Source organism: Montipora capricornis, chromosome 2 (genome assembly GCF_036669925.1).
Source record: "Montipora capricornis isolate CH-2021 chromosome 2, ASM3666992v2, whole genome shotgun sequence".
Classification (NCBI taxonomy): Eukaryota; Metazoa; Cnidaria; class Anthozoa; order Scleractinia; family Acroporidae; genus Montipora; species Montipora capricornis.
Window position 1 is genome coordinate 37,123,231 of NC_090884.1, and position 18,276 is coordinate 37,141,506.

The 18,276-nt window shown below is 39.6% G+C and overlaps 1 protein-coding gene across 1 annotated transcript; it reads left to right on the plus strand.

Moving 5' to 3' along the window:
• Window positions 1–12,616: 12,616 nt before the first annotated feature.
• Window positions 12,617–14,530, plus strand: LOC138020463 (adenosine receptor A1-like). The gene has a single exon (XM_068867449.1). The coding sequence runs from the start codon at window positions 13,030–13,032 to the stop codon at window positions 14,050–14,052; it is 1,023 nt and encodes a 340-aa protein (XP_068723550.1). The 5' UTR covers window positions 12,617–13,029; the 3' UTR covers window positions 14,053–14,530.
• The last annotated feature ends 3,746 nt before the right edge of the window (window positions 14,531–18,276 follow it).

An 18,276-nucleotide genomic window follows, 5' to 3' on the forward strand; every position in this document is an offset into this window, starting at 1 on the left:
AATGAAACTCAGTTGCCATTTATGTACGATGTAAGTTAATTTAATTACAATAAAAACATGTTAATTAATGGATGAAAAGTAAGCTGCATGTGTGCATGTTGCCTGAGTCATGCAAGAGGACTTTTGATGACCGATCATCAGCAAGGAAGGATTCAGCATTTAAAGCAATTAAGCAATAGAGGAATTTCTTCCGTGTTTACAGAGCCTCATCTAAACAGGAGAGGGAGTTGCGAGAATTCGAGACAGTTACGCAAACCCTCGACTGCGTCTCTGGTTTACATAACTGTCTCGAATTCTCCCAAGTCCCGGTCGTGTTTAAATTAGGCTATGTAAACACGGAAGAAGTCCTCTATTGCTTAATTGCTTTAAATGCTGAATCCTTCCTTGCTGATGATTACGCATGAGCCAATAACTTGAGATTAAATATATCTAGAAAAAGCCATTAATGGCTTTCTTCATCACATTCTCTCGTGCAATACTATTACATATATCGTTGTCAGCGTTAAAAAAATCATATCATCGTGTGTTCCATACTTCATTCCTTGTCCATGGTACACAGCAGCTAGGTTAGCATCAGTCAGCGGTCGTTATGGCGGGTGGATTGACTTTTTTATGCTGCAGTCTATTACTCCAAGTTTTCGCGATTTCTTCGAATTCTAAGTGGCTCTTCATCAGCAACCTTGTTCGTAATAATGAATGGCTTCAGCAAGATTTATTTCCTGGTGACATTTCGCGAATTGCTCTAAATAATTGCCTTGTAAATGGGAGTAATCGTGTCCGCCATCTTGGATTTGCTGCTACTCATTTGGCGACTCATCGTTCTGGTGGATCCGAGGCGTTGAACAAACTATGGAAAGTTGTTTCACCTCATGCCCCAGCTACTATGTTACTTCGAAAGAAGTTTTTAAAGCGAAGAATATTCTATTCGTCGAACCAAACAGCTTCGTTTAATCCTGCTATATTCGTGCTCAGCATCAGTGGCGATGTTGAGGCCAACCCTGGTCCAAGCAACAACCAAACGAGATCTGCGGTAATCAAATGCTTTCATTGCTCGAAAACAGTACAGAGTAACCACAAGAGGCTTTGGTGTGAGAAATGTCTTACCCTGACTCATGCTCGCTGTGTTAATATTTTACCTATGGAGCTAAAACATATACGTGCTTGCAGTCCTCTTAAATGGATATGTGATAACTGTACCCTGAGCGAACTCCCGTTCTTCAGTGTCAAGGATTTTGACTCTTTAGATCCACTGAATGAACATGTTTCGTCGAACGAATATAATTCTGATAGTCATCTGGAGGAATTAAATGCCAGGAGATCAAATTTTTCTGTTATGCACTTGAACACCCAATGTATGACTTCTACATTTAATGAGCTGCTGCTGGCAGTTCAGACATACCAACTTGATGTAGTGTCCCTAAGTGAAACGTGGCTGAAGGATAATCACCTATTATTGAATCATGTTTCAATTCCTGGCTACATCCAAGAATTTAGAAACAGAGATGGAATTAAAGGTGGAGGTGTTGGAGCATATATTAAAGAAAGCATCAAATATAAGAGGCGAAAGGACATTGAAAATAAGCACCCCAATCTGGAGCACCTTTGGATTGAGATTGGTGGTAAAAATAAGAACAGTTCTTTATTATTGGGAACCATTTACAGATCAACACGAATCCTCGACACTCAACAATGGTTTTTGGAAATGGAGAACATGTTAAGTGAACTCACAACCTCCTGGAATGGTCTGTTGGTTCTCCTGGGTGACTTTAACATTGATCTGTTAAAACCCACACCTATGGCTAGACAGTTCCTTGATCTCTTGTATATTTTTAACTTAACGCAACATGTGGACAAACCTACTAGAACGACACGTCAAAGTGAAACACTCATCGACCATATCATTTCCAATTGTCCGCAACGTGTAAAATTCATTAATGTCCTGCCTTGCTCAACCATCAGTGACCATGATGCTCCTTACGCTTGCATAGATATACGTGTTACGCGCTTTGCTCCAAGGTTTAAATACATTCGTAATGAGCGTCAGTTCAATGAGGAGTCTTACGTGGAAGACTGTGCTAATCTCCCATTGAGTGTTGTTTATGCTCTGGAGGATCCCAATGAAAAACTTGACGTTTTTAGTGGCCTTATATTGCAGTGTATAGAACGACATGCGCCGCTGAAGCGTACTAGGCTAACTCGTCCTCCGGCTCCATGGTTACAAAAAGATGAAATACGGCAGACTCAGCTACTGAGGGACAAGCTTCGGTTCGAAGCACACGCAACTAAAGCACAAGACATCTGGCAAAAGTTTCGTGATGTGCGAAACCTCCTGAAGAAGAAAATACGTGAGGCTCGCCAAAATTTCATCAATAAAGCTCTCTCATCCAAAAAGCCTAAAGAGGTGTGGCAGGTTATCTACCGTATTCTGCACCCAAATCCTACACCCTTGAGGTGCAATGTAGATGCTCTAAATGAACACTTTGCAAGTACAGCCACGAGAACTACTGGTGTCCAAACATCTGACACTAAAGAAGACCTGATAGCCTTCTTGGATGCACTGCAACCCGAAGAGTCTCTGACAGGAAATGACAGCTTTACCTTAAGGCTTGTTACATTCCATGAGGTCCTACGTGAGCTAAAGCACCTACGATCAGACACATCCACAGGTCCTGACCTAATTCCAACAAAATTTTTAAAGCCTATTGCTGAATATATTGCGAGCCCTTTAACTCACATAATTAACTCATTTATTACATTGTGTGACTTTCCAGATAAATGGAAACAAGCTCGTATAACTCCAATCCCAAAAGTGGATAGTCCTCAAGATAACAATGATTTTCGACCAATCTCTATATTGCCCGTTTTGTCTAAAATCTACGAGAGGCTTGTTCACAACCAAGTTGTTGAGTTTTTGGAAAATCACCATCTCCTCGAGGACAATATTTCTGGATTTAGGAAAGGCCACTCTACAACATCTGTTTTATTAGGCATACGTGATGACATATTGAAAGCAATGAATCGGAGCGAATGCACCCTGCTCGTTTTAGCTGACTTCTCGAAAGCTTTTGACACTGTCAAGTATAAGTCTGTGCTTGAGAAAATGAATGTTCTCGGATTTTCAAAGTCATACCTTAAATGGACAGTCAACTACTTGTGTGGAAGAGAGCAGTTTGTTCAAATCGATGACCGGATTTCAAAATCTGTCAGTATTAGCTTTGGAGTCCCACAAGGTTCGATCATGGGTCCTCTCATTTTCAACATCTATATTGCTGATCTCCAAGGGAAACTCGATTGTGCTTGCCATCAATATGCTGATGACACAACCATATATCAAGCATCGAAGCCTGCTGAACTAACATCTTGCATTATTTCAGTGCAACTTAATGTGGATAAACTGCAATGTTGGGCTAATGAAGCAAATCTGGCTTTAAATCCCAGCAAAACGAAGTACATGTTATTATCTTCCACTAAACTTTCTTCCTATCATGAACTTAATAACATTGACATTGATTTAAGAGTTGGAAGTATATCCTTAGAACGTGTATCTTCGGCAAAACTTTTAGGGACCCATATTGATCACAACCTAAAATGGGAAGAAAATGTCAAGCAAACTTCAGCTTCTTGCTATCGCACTCTTGGAATCTTAAAGAAATTGAGGAACTTTCTTCCATTTCATATTCGCAAGCAGTTAGTTCAGGCCCTAGTACTTTCCAAGTTGTACTACAATTGTGTTGTTTATCATAATTTACCACATTACCTTGTTAAACGCCTACAAAGAATTCAAACGGCATGCGCGAGCTTTGTTGTAGGTAAATTTGTTGAAAGGGAGGATATTATAAAGCTAAGTTGGCTACCAGTTAAAGAACATATCGAATGGCAGCTGTTAAAGCTAGTTCATAAGTCGATTTATTCTCGTGAATGGCCAGGTTACCTGCGACTGAAGCAATTTATGCACAATCGAACGCTGAGGTCCAGTGCAGCTATGCAGCTTGAAATCCCACTAGTGTCATATATTTATCAAGACCAAGCTGCTAAAAGCTTTAACATTTTACCTGGATGTGTAAGGAACTGTCTTGATTTTAACCAGTTTTCTAAGATGACTTTTAAGTTTTTAATGAAAAAGGTCAAAGATAATTTTTTAGCTTAACGTTTCTATTATGCACTGTAAATAGATATATTTATTTTTATTATTGTATTTTTATTACTTTTTTACTTTTTTACCTTTATTTTTATTTTAGATGATATATTTTAGCAGATGAAGAGCCACCTTGTGGAAATGCTGAATAAAGCCATTATTATTATTATTATTATTATTATTATTATTCCTCTAGTCCTCATCTGAAGCATCATGGATTGAGTTTTCAGAAGAAGTATTGCAAGCTTTCGAGAGAAAAGAAAGTAATCAACAACAGTTAATGTTGATTAAAAATATTTATCCACTTTTTAATTGCCTCGGATTCTTCTTAAGTTCCCCCTTAGCCAAAAAAAAAGCAGTGTCACTCGTTCAAATAATACTAAGGTCGATCAATGGGAGGAGGTTTTTGTGACAATCGGATTATTCACGGTCGAGGCAAGTAAAATCAAATTATTTGCTAACTGAATTTATGAATTGTTTCTTAGCAGTTGATTCATTGATTTGTAGGTTGCTTTCATTCCTAGACGTGACTGCATCGCGGGCTCAAGCTTAGAGCAAACCGAGGTCATCTGGGTTTTTTTAAGTTGACCGCTTACCAGGTACTGGTTTTCGATTGGGTTGCAGGCTCAACCAAGGTTAACTCACCTAAACATAAACGAGGCTTCATTTTTCGCGCGCTTTCTGTGGCTCGACGCGGCTACACGGCGATACTACATCAACTATAGTTTTTACCCAGTCAACGCTTTTCGTGTTCATGTGGAAAACGGTTTGGAAGATGTTTTCTTTCTGCCATTTTCGCTGGTTTCAATCCAGGTTGACATATGATATCTGTGGTCCACACGGTTGGCTACGCAGTTATTCAAGTCAACTATCGGAGGGATATAAACTTAAAGCTGAGTGTTTATTTTTAATTTCCTCAGAGCTGCTTTTTTCTCTGTATTGCAATTTTTGGCATATCTTTAGAAGCTCTGATAAGGTTACATGATGCTTGGAGGACCTATGTCTAGAACAGAAACGAAAGGAGAGCGAAAGAGAACGACAACGACAAAACAGAATACCAGTAATAGCTCATACTTAGTGGAAGAAGTTACTTCACAAATTCTTTCCTTGGGCACTAAACCGTTTCTTATTTTTACGGATGCCTTATATTTAAAGTGGATGCGTATCTTTAATGCGGTTCTTCCTTTGTTCAGGAATGAAAATCGAATTTTTATATTAACTATTATTATTTATTATTTAACTGGAATTAAATAACAATTATATGTACTCTTTTGGACATACAGAAAAAGTTGATTTATTTGTTTGTTTTGCTCTAAAATGCGAGCAAACAGGTGCTCTTTTAATCCGTTTGCCCAACTGGTTTTCGTTGTGACAAGAAAAGTTTGCCCTTATGTTATAAACACGAAATCGCAATGAGGGGAAAATCTCACTAGTTTGTGTTTTCAGAAGTTTTTTTTAAAGCACCTAAACGTTATTTAAGTGTTGGAGTGGATCTTGTTTGAAGTTCGTCCTTTCTTCAGGTAGCATTGCCGTATTTTGCCAATTCTTGTTCCAAACCAACCAGGCGTGTTTCAATGAAATACATCAAAATGTGAATGATCTCGTTTTCAGAGATAAAGTGCAATAAAGTACTTTAGTAAAACTCTTCTTTCGCCTTGAACTAAGAAAATGTTTATTATTTTTTTTATGGCTTCTAATTTTGGCGTGATTTCTATTCGCTGGCCATTGACAGTTGACTCTGAAATGGCTTTTTTCTTTTTTCCTTGGCTCGCCGAGGGTGTGCTTGTCTTCTTTTATAACTCAAGCGGTTCAAGAAAAATTCATTGCCAAACTGATGAATTCCAAAGTAAATTTCAAATAAATAACAAGGAACCTCTGCTTTTAGCCTTGGCTAAAGCTATATATTACTATCATTATTATGCGTAAATCATTAACAAAAGTTGCATCCGCCCTTTGCATGACATGCCTGAAAAGATACGACGCTGGTTATCTGCTCCAGACTGTGGCGTCGTCCGATAATGCCTCTTAGCTTCATCCCATAATTATTAATTATCAATATAAGACTGACATATCCGGGGAAAGGAGCGAAATTTTTTATACTAAATTTTAATTAATCACGCACTGAAATTGAATTTATACTAGCAGAGGAGAGTTTCCTTGGGTGATTTCAACTGCAAACTAACCTTCATCAATATTGGTTTCGTGCTGTGGACTCACTTTACATTCGTCGGCCTGAGGAACTTCAACAGCCTCCACAACAGTTTTTTCAGCTTGGATAGCTTTCTTGATTTTAAGGAAAGGATAATACCCAATAAGCTCGACAAACAGCATGTAAATCAGTCCAATGTAAGACACGACAACGAGAGATTGAACCAGGGTTGTTACGTCCATATTTAAAACTGGAAGAACAGTAACTGACACGATCCTCGCGTAAATTAGAAAATAATTTGTTTTAACTGCAAAACGTGTAAAGTACTGCTCGTTGTCGGCGAAAAAAATATATATACCTACATCAAGGACTCAAAAAGATGCTATATACATTTACGTCAAAACTTGAATTTCCCAGCTACAGTTTTGGAGAAATAGAATTTCATTGATGTATTTTGAATAGGATCGGGGGAATTCCTGTTTATTTTCTCAATACATGAAGTTGTCACCAACAATCAAGCTAAAAAAAGCGTTTCTTTGTCATATAGCGGGTACCAGTTACGGTCTCAGTTAAATTATTTTAATACATTATTAATTCCTTGCAACGTGCATATTGCGTAATTTCCAGTACTTTAGAGCTCCAGGCCTCCGTTGCTTAAAAGATGGATAACACTATGCACCGGACAAATCACTACACAGCAGATAAACAATAGAAAAACCAATTAAATTATCCAGTGGATAGCGCTATACACCCTTCCAACAGCTGGGGCCTGGTCAGTAAAATTAGTGTCAGATGCGGTGTCAATAAAAAGTGCTACCAAACGCGCAAAAATAGTTTCCGTTTTCCTTTGCTGCATTGAAAGATGGAAGCTGACATTGGGTTTTTAAGTCGAAATTAACGACAGATTTTCAGATCAACGACAACGAAGCAGATGCATTCATACGGGAAGATGACGACATAAGAATTTACTTAAGTTTCTTGATTCCCACAGTGGACTTTACAAAAATGAATAGGGGTTTGGTACACACTGTAAAGAGGAGGAAGAAATAGATTCGGGAAAGTATTCCAGGAACTGGTCCTCCTGATTAAATTTGGTTGCAGAAGCGCAGTTGGTATGGATGCCACAAGCTGTATAAAATTCCGACAGCAGTTTTTAATTTGTGTGCTGTGAAGTAATGATCCCGAAGGCCCTCAAATTTTTGAAAGCAGCTTGCGCCATTTCTTTCCAAAATCTCTACAAAAGATAGAAATGGTCGCCGATGATGCATTTCTTTTATCATGAGGATGTTTATCCCTCAAACATACCTTTGCTAACGTATCATTGCTTTGTGTTCTTTTTTGTCGGAAGTTATCGAAAGGATCAAAATACTTGATCCCAGCAATACATGGAGAAAACAAGTCTCCTGATTAGGCCAATTCACACGTTACGTAAATGTACGAGAAACCAAAGAAAAAGTTAGTCTTACGCCTTTCAGATCCTTCGATCGCTTCCCTAAAATGTCCGCGAACGTGCTAAAAAAACAAAAACCGGAAAATCCCTACAGAAGCACTTCAAATCTACAGTTGTTTACCCTTCACCAAAAAGACCAAAAGGGCCGGAAAGTTTGGTTTAGAGTTAACGGTTAACTTATGTCGGTGAAGCCAAACCAAAAAATTCCAAGAGCCCGGTCTAGAGGATGCTCAATGGAATAATAACCTCATTGGAAAGGTATAATTTTTTACTTATTCTTGTCTACATTTATTTGTTTGTTATTTTCGTATAACGGCGTCAAACCAACGCTCTTCGCAATCTTTTTCAGAATGATGCTCAGAGAGGAAAAGGAGGACCTCACAGAAGGGATTTACGTACGGTTCCGAACCGATGGGAGTTTTGGCCCACACCAAAACTCTTGAGGAGGTGCTCCTAGGGCTGCTCTGTGAAGACGACTGAGCCCTTCTTGCATACAGTGAAATAGCCCTGCAAGCAGTTGTCAACCACTTTGTAGATGCAGCGAAGGCCTTCAACCTGACAATCAGCCTCAAGAAAACCGAAGTACTGTGCCAGAAGCCTCCGCGTGGAACCTACGACCCTCCAAGAATAAGTATTGGCGGAAACTTGCTGAACACCGTTGAGCACTTCACATACCTCTGGAGCGTTATCTCTAATGATGCCACCGTCGCCAAGGATGTGGACAACCGCTTAGCGAAAGCTAGCAGCTCCTTTGGCCGAATCACTCACTGCGCCTCGCAACAAAGATCCTGGTCTACAGAGCAGCAGTGGTCACCACTCTCCTTTACGGTTCTGAGGCCTGGGTTCTGTACCGGAAACAGGTGCAGCTTCTGGAGCGCTTTCACCAACGATGCCTCCGGTCCATCATGGGCGGCATCCGGTGGCAGGACTATGTGACTAACAACGAAGTCTTGGAACGAGCCAACATTACCAGCAACGAGGCCATGCTTCTGACCAGACAGCTACGCTGGGCAGGCCACCTGTCTCGCATGGACTGAGGACACGAGATTGCCCAAAGCTGTGTTCTATGGAGAACTGTGCCAGAGCAAACGAGACAGGGGCGCCCCTAGAAAGCGTTTTAAGGATCAGCTGAGGCGACAGCTTCGCGCAGCCGAAATCCCGGAAAATGACTAGGAAAGCAGAGCCAGAGAAAGGGTTAGCTGGAGGGCCCTGGTAAAGCGTTGCTCGGCAGCATCTGAGACAACCAGGAAAGAAACCGCGGAGGAGACACGTAGAAAGTGGTAGGCTTGAGCTTTTCGGAGCCCCCCTGCCCAAGGATTCCCATGCCCAGGGTGTCAACGAGTATGCAGATTAAGGATAGGCCTCCACAGCCACCAGAGAGCTTGCCGTCATGGACAACCTTCCCATTGATCCTCGGACTTAAGGAACCAGCCATCATTTTCGTATAATTCATTCATTCATTCATTCATTCATTCATTCATTCATTCATTCATTCATTCATTCATTCATTCATTCATTCATTCATTCATTCATTCATTCATTCATGCATTCATTCATTCATGCATCCATCCATTCCCTCATTCACTTAGTTAATACTCATTTATTTATTATATATTTATTTATCTATCCGGTAGTCTTCGCTTACCATTAAAATTAACTAACGCCGGGATGGCAATGATTATCGCGTTCCGCTTGTAAATGGCAGATAACTCCATACGTGTCCAATACACTCGACCTGAGTCGGGTTGTCTTCACTCGCAGGCGGATTGGGTCCGATCGCGACCGGAACCGGAAATGGGTGCAAGGCGCTTGATCAGTGGTACCGGAATTAAGGGTTAACAGGAGCGAGGGGGTTTGAAAAAGTTGGCAAACAGACTCGATTGGATCCGATGGAGACAACTCTTCCTGGCAAGAGTCAATCGGACCCTCGGAAGTCAGTTCGCGCGTGACAGAAAATATCTCTGAGCCATGAGGCGAAACAAGCGCACGCTACACGTAAAATATGCGTCGTTCTTAAAGCCATGAGGCGAGAAGAGCGCGCTACACATGTAACATTAGTCGTTCTTTAAGACATGAGGCGAAAGTCAACATCACGAAACATTGCACTCGACACTATACCTTCGTTCTATAAAGCATGAAGCTGAAAAAGATTTTCACAAATCCAGGTCATTGAATTTCCGATTGCGACAGAAATTCTTGTCATCCAATCTCCGACAACAATAAATTATTAGCTTTTCAGTCAAATCCACTGATTTTAATGAAGAAGACAAAGATAATCTGCGTGAAGGAGAGCCTTTCCTTGGATGAAAACTTTCATTTATTTTTCTAATTGAAATTGTGATTAATTCGTAATAACTGATATGTTATTTATTTATGAAAATAAGTAAGTGAAAACAACATTGAAGGATGTTTAAAAAACCCAAAAAATTATTACTACCCCAGCAAGAACTTGTTCGCCGAACGTCCGGCTCGGTGTGCGCTGGCAATGTCACTGAACCACCGAGGCCATCGTCAACCTTTGGAAGTAAAATTAGGATATTTAATAAATGCAACGTTTTCTTTTCACTCGGTCACACAATTACTCGCCAAAAATCTACTCGGTTGAATCGCCTGAATAATAAAGTACACGTATGATTGTATCGATCGTATGGCGGCGATTATATGGAAACTGTGATCGAGATAGTACGATCGCCACAGAGTAATTTTCATATAATAGTATTATTGACTTGCGGCAGTCCAATGGATTCTTCCCACGGCCGCCCGTCTCCATCGGATCTGATGGAGTCCGTTTGACGACATTTTCCACCCCTTCTCAACTATACTTTGCTGTATATGTACTAAGTCTCTCGCAAACTGACTCGCAGCAGTCCGATGGATTCTTGCCACGGCAACCCGTCTCCATCGGATCCGATGGAGTCCGTTTGCCGACAATTTCCACCCCTCCTTAACTATAGTTTGCTGTATATGTACTAAGTCTCTTGCGAACTGACATGCGGCAGTCCGATGAACTCTTGCCACGGCAACCCGTCTTCATCGGATCCGATGGAGTCCGTTTGCCGACATTTTCCACCCCCTCCTCAACTATACTTTGATGCATATTTACGAATTCTCTTGCGAACTGAATTCCGGTGAGTCCGGTTTCTCATGGCCTTCGTCCATCGGACTCAGTTTGGGTGTATTGGACAACCCTCAACAACTCTCATTCTTCTATGTATCTCAAACTGCTTCTTCACTATATTATCAAGTTAAATTTGAATAATTTTCGCAGCCTGTTTAACATTTCCACACCTGCTCATGTTATTTTACTTTATCAGGAAGAAATGGATGAATGCAACAAAGATATAACTCCCGACCACATCATATTTTTCCTCATATTCCTCACATATACAGCGTTTGCGAGTGTTATTATAACAAAATTTAAGGATTTTCTATTTACGCCTAGCGATGAGGCATACAACGTTGACACGCCTGCTTTTGTTTTCCATATTCATGGACCAGTATTTCCTGTTAATTTTCACCGTTTAAAATAAGAATAAAAGGACAATATGGACGATATGCCTTGTTATAACAAAGGTATGTTCTCTGTCTGTCACATCTCTGGCTTCAAATATCTACAATAATGAACATTTAAAAGACGTTTAGAGAATAGAACCTTTCACTGACTACCGTTCTTTGCCTTTTTTTGTGGAGAACTTTTACACTACCCAGAAGACACCGAAACCGTGTGCGCTTGGTCGAAAAAGGTATCTAACTTCGTGCATGACTCAACACTTCCTTTTTGCCAGGTCATCTTTTTTAATTTCGAAAACCGTTTTTGCTATCAGGGGTGTTGCATTTGTTCACCTTCTATGATTCGTTTTCTTTGCGGACACGGGAAGAACACCTATCACTGAGTATAATTAATTTCATTTTTTTTTTCCTAGAGAAGGTTAAAATCGTCAACGGGTAAATGAAACAGCTGAAAAACAAAACAAAAAAACCGGCCGATCTTGCACGTTTTTGTGATTGGCAAAAAGAGCAGATTTAATATTTCGTTGTTACAAAAGCCTTAATTGTGTCCTCGGACTCGGAGACGAAAGAGAATATCGACGCATTTAGAACAAGGGAAAAGTATAAACGAGCGAAAACATGACGCTTAGACGTTTGTTTTATAGATGGAATTTACATAATCGCACCTAAAGGTTATCTTTTAAAGACAGGTTTATTCCTGAACTCACATCTTACAACCATCTGACCAAGTTAGGAAAGATAATCGACCGTTGCATATTTCAAATTAAGTTTCTACATAAATGATTTTCATCTTAAGAAGTATGAAATGACTATTTTCAAGGCTTAAGTTTGGAGTACTGTGCCGCCCAATTAGTTGAAAAAGTCTGGCAAGAAATATAATGAAAGTAGAGATCGAGACAATTTGTGCTTCTAATTGAAGTCACACGAGATAATTGGAAGTAAAAACAGGGTGATACTATTTAAGTATACTAGTGTGAGCAACGAAAGTTCAACAGCTGTTAAACAAGGACGGAAAAAGAAGCTACAATTACAGAACTTTTATACGGAGGATTTAATTAAAAATAGGTGAGGCTATTGGGGAATAATTTAACGCGCGTCTTGTCCAAGATTAAATAATTTCCCAAGCCTTTATATTCCCTAATTTCCCTCGTCACTACTGCATTATCGATGCAAATTAAACAAAATTACATGAAGCAAAAATTAAGCGCGTTTAGGGAACATTTGTATTCTAGCGAAAAAGCAACAGAGACAATTGTATTGCAGCGAAAAAACGGCAGCGACATTTAGCTCTATCAAAATAGTCGACAGGTGGACTGGAAAAGTCAGAACCCCCTTGAAAAGCCTCATTAGGTAGTGCCGAGACAGCGGGAAACCAATTCGTTTACCAAAACTCACGGAATTGAAATGCCTTTAAAAATAACTTTAGTGGATAAAGCGAGGCAGCGGAGAGAAAGCTTAGCGTGTTAGGATCATTCAAGCAATCGTTGAGAACATTCGTTTCGACGTGACGAGTAATACTCTTTAAACTGACGCTGGAAAGAGGAAATTGAATAACGCGTATACATTTCCAGACGACTTCAAGAATCCAGTTGTCACAGCGTTGATTCTCTTTATTTTTCCTGTTAACATTTCTGTTAACGCGAACTTCTGTCAGCTTGGGAAGAGTCTGTCTAAAGGGTATTGAATCTAGGCGTTCAAAGTCATTAGACCCAGAGCCTTTGGTTGTGTCAAGGAGACTTGATGTCGAACTAGAACATTAGGCCATCGAACTGAACTGAGGTAAGGATGACCCTTCAGGCTCCAAACTCATGCGGGAAGGTTCTTCCGCCCACTGGATTGTCTTATTTTACTGCATCGTTTTCAGTGTTTCTTGCGCTCATAACCATTCCTGGAAACCTACTAGTATGTATCGCTATCATTAAGGATCCATTCAGGAACCTTAAAACTCCATTTCATTACTTTTTGTTGAGCTTAGCCGCGACAGATTTGATAGTAGGAACATTGATGGACCCTGTATCCGCCATATACCACATTTGTGAAGGGCTTCAATCCGACATTGTAGACATCAAAATCCTGCACATTTTGTATTTCATCTTGAGTACGGCATCTATTTTGACACTGGCAGCACTTACAGCCGACAGATATGTCGCCGTGTCAACGCCCGTGAAATACAAGACAATGGTAACATCGAAACGTGCCATCATAACATCCATCATAATTTGGATTGTGGCATTTGGATTTTCCTTTGTCTACTTCAAACTCAAATTCATATTTTATTCCTTTATTTTCGCCAACACCGCGGTCATCTGCACGTTTGCCGTACTTTTATTCGTCCACATGGCAATTATCAAAAGATTGCGCAAACGGGCAAAATTTTGGCAAGATCGGAGAGCAAACGACAGCACAGAGTCTTGTAAATTGGAAAATAAAAACAAAATCATAGACGCAAAGAAAGAGAGCAAAGCGGCTAAGGCATTGATGGTAGTTCTTTGTGCTTTTTTAGCTTCCTTTGCACCTGCATGCATAACGATCTATCTGTTGAATTTCTGTACTAGTTGTAGTTGTCTAATGATTCACTGGTTGCGAGATTTTCAATTTTTGTTTGTCTCCTGCAACTCTGGTATTAACCCGTATTTGTATGCGTGGCGAATTCCCCAATTCAAAAGAGCATTTTTCAAACTTGTGAACATTAAGCGAGAGAATAGTCATGGATACTCAATGTACAGAAAAGGTATACGTTTAAAAGCAGTGCAGGGGCGTAGCCTGGGGGTTCCTGTGTTGTCCGTTACCTCCATCCCGCCTTTTTGACAGTCAACAACATAATACACACCAGAGAAAATAATGTTACCTGGAACTTACTTCATCTATGCAGCTATTTTGTATGCTTGTCCCTCCCCCCGCGCTCACTGCTCATCCGAAAGATTGTCATTTTCATTAAAACCAGTGTGGATGTTGAAATGACAAGCCAGTACGTACCCTGGGTTTGAGAGAGAGAGAGTGTGACCACCTTCTCCCCCCCCCCCCCCCCCTTTCCCCCTTCCTTTCAAAAGTGCTAGCTACTGCTCTGCAGTGACGCCCAACATGGAGAAATAAAAATTTCATCGTATTTGAAACAATAGACAGTAATACACTAATAGTGGAAGAAATGGAACTCGCCTCATTTGTTTAAAAAATGCACCATGTATTGAATTTTCACTGGCATTTCTCTACGAAAAGAAATGGCACTGATCAGGATTTGCTAGAAAAAGTCACCACGCTCATTTTTTTTCCTTCATAGAGGAAATAGATATATTTTAATAGTCTCGGAGACGAATTAATTTTGACTTGAGTTCAAATAAAGGACAAAAAAAAGTTGTTTGTTAATAATTGATGACTTTAAGGTGAGAAACGTCCTTTGCACGTCCGAACAAAGAGCTGCTACATTTATAATAGTAAATAATTAAATCATAATTACCTGTTAGAAATGTGCGAAAGTAGTATCAAGTGAAAGACGACTAGCAGTGTTTGATTGATGTACATAAAGGAAGAGAAACGGATGGAGTGTATTGGGTGAGAGGCGTAGCCACCTAATACCCAATAAGCCCGGGCTTACAGACTTTTGGACATAAATACCTACCGAGAGAGTAACCTCATTTATGAATACATTGCGGCAGCCTATCCCACAAAAATAACAATCCTTTACTAAGGACCTGGTTTTATCAGTTAAGATAGGCCACGATACAATTTTTGTCTCAATGGAAGTGTCTATATCTCGAAATAGTTTTTTCCTTTTTGCAAACAAATAAACATTCGTAAAGTTGCTAGAACATCGGGCAAGTACAAGGCAAGTAGGATGTCAAATCCAATGACCAAAACTTCGGTTCAAGACCGAATCAAGGAATATCCAGATCATCACTTCGCTCGTGTCAAAGGGCAGCTACGATGCGATGCATGTCACGAAATCGTCGCTGTAAAGAAGGGCACTGTCCAATTTTTGCAATTGCGTAACGAAGCCTGAAGAATTCAGGACTTTCAACGGGCTTTGAACTCGTGACCTCGCTATACCGATGCGACGCTCTAACCAATTGGACTATAAAGCCACTGACGTTCGGAAATGGTCATTAGTGGGTTCTAATGTTCCCGTGAACAACGATGAAATGGTATATGAAATGGATCATATATGAACTGGAGATATGAAATCAAGTGAAGCTATGGTTCACGCAGTTATGAACGCAATTTTTGCAATTGCGTAACGTATAAGAAAAATTATCAGGGAAGACTCTCGTAGTCACCTGTGGCAGAGAAGCCTACCAGTTGTCATCCGGAGTAGTTGAACGTCTGACTGATCTCGACTCATCTCAAGAAGAAGCGGAGACCAGATTACCGTTGCATGCAGCTCATGCCGCGAGATCAAAGTTTGCTGCGGTGATAATCGTGTCCGAACATACAGATGTCTTGGTACTGTGCTTGGCCTTCGACAGTTTCATTCCGTCCTCCATGTTCATCAAATGCAGTTCCCATGCAAGAGTAAAGTACTTAGATGTTTCAAGATCGGACAGACCCTTATTCACGATGGCCGCCACGTTGGATTTGCTATTATCATGCAAATTAGCTACACACTTCTGAGGGGGCAAACAACACAAGTTCGAGAGGTTATAACGAACATCTTAGCCACACTGATAATTTTTTTCACGTTCATTGAATGTTTCTCACCTAAGTAGTAAAATAGAATTATTACACAAGTTACATCGATGTTTTTTAGTGAAAAATGAAGAGATAACGAAGTCAAAATGTCAAAGGCAATCAAAGATACAAAATTATTATAAAAGGTATTTAATTTTAAATTCTAAAATGTACTTTTAACAATGTTATGTCAATATCTCGACGAGCCGATTTTCCGCAATTTGCCTTTTTTCCAATGTTTGCCCCCCAGCATGACACATGGCTAATTTGCATGACAATTTGAAAACCAACATGGCGGCTATCGGGAATAACGTAAATGTTTCTATAGATACCAAAACAGTAAATTCTTGTTTGAAATGAATAACCCATGGAGTAACATAAAATGTCCAAGTATAGTTTGATTTCTGCTAAATGCTCAAAAGATACGAATTCCCCTAATTTATAAACGTAATAGCAGTTTCTTGGCAATTATTGAAAAATTTCGATATTCACTGTGAAGCGATATTTTACTGATATCACTTTATATTGTACAATTTTATGATTTGAATACTTATTAAATTGAAACATGGAATTTGGGGCATTATGAGTGCATCAAAGTTACAAAACAAGCTTCATGATTTCGCTATGCGTGAAAACAAACATCCAAAGGCGAAAAATGCCGTTTCCTACGGTATTCGTTGCCATGGCAACAAAATAAACACACGCGACTTTCTGGAAAGAAAGGTCTAATAGATATACATAACATATCCAAGTATCACTTCTTTCGGATTTCATGGTCCAAAGATATTATTTTTTTAACGTTGAGCATTATGCAAAAATTGCCAAATTTTTTATCCTACTGCAGACCCCACCCCCCTCATTTTTCAGGTCATTTCACCAAAAAGCTACCGATTCAGCGTTGATATCATGGATTTTCGTAAACTTCAATAAATGTACATTTTAAAAATCCATGATATCACTGGTTCTTCTAATTGGTATAAAAAAAAAAAGCAGAATTAGTTATCATGCACAGTATGTATAACCCCAACCTTAATGCTAACAATTTAAAATCAGTACTTTGACTTAATAACAACCAAAGGCGTTTTTACAGACTAACTCATGAAAAAGGTACGCTAACTACATCTCCTTACTGATTTACTTACCAATGTACACGTACTTGCTAACAATTGATGGACTTTTTGTTGATGTTTCCTACTTTCAATTTCAACCTAGTTTAAAATTAAGTTTACCTAGGTTGAAATCATTTCAACCTGAATTTCAAATTTACCAGTAACATAGACAGTCACAGAATGAACAGCTCCCTTGGGGGAGCAGCGGGTGAAATGGTTGTGCGCATGCGTGATGTGTTGGCCACACCGGGTTGGTGTTAGCGTGTGTCACCTTGCTTTTATTGCTGCCCTTGGGGGAGCCCGGAAACGACTGAGCTGGAGCTTGATCGATGTCCGTTCAAGACTGTGCGGGGGAATCTTTTCAAATGCAAATACCTTCTAAGATATTCCTCCGCATTAGCCTCCATTGCAAGCTAGTTCCAGTCCAATACTGAGGATACTAATATGGTCTATGACCAATTTTCAACAATGATTTCTTTGTTTCAGCTGGAAAAACAAAAGTTTCCGATTCATTTGGAGCTCCGAAGCAGAACAAACACTTTACAGTGGATACCTTGAAGATCGATAGGTTTTGATCATACTTAAATGTAAACTCCCAAGTTCCTAAATATCGAACACTGAAATTTTAGTTTCTGTTAGACCAATAAAAATGCAGATTCTGGCGCCATTCATGAAACCTAACAAATGACTATATTTGTCTCTGTTTCGCGGATAAGCAAATAGCGAATACATTCCGACATTTTAGGATGGGGAATCAGCTTATTTCTCGCACACCAAGTGTATAGTCCTCTTAGGGCTTGGTTGAGAGCTGCCAACACTTCATCAATACTTTTCCCGTTGCAGAACACAGTGGTATCGTCTGCGAACGCGTAGATGTTACAGGTTGAAATTAAATTCAGGTCCATTTAAATCAAACTAGGGGGATCTAATTAACCTAGGTTATTTACCAAGGGATTTTCTTTATGGGTTTTCTTTATTTCAACAATGATTTCTGCTCTGCGTGATTAAATTTCTTTCTTTCAGCTGGAAAAACAATAGTTTCCGATTCATTTGGAGCTCCGAAGCAGAACAAACATTTTACAGTGGATACCTTGAAGATCGATAGGTTTTGATCATACTTAAATGTAAACTCCCAAGCTCCTAAATATCAAACACTGAAATTTTAGTTTCTGTTAGACCAATAAAAATGCAAATTCTGGCGCGATTCATGAACCCTAACAAATGACTATATTTGTCTCTGTTTCGCAGATAAGCAAATAGT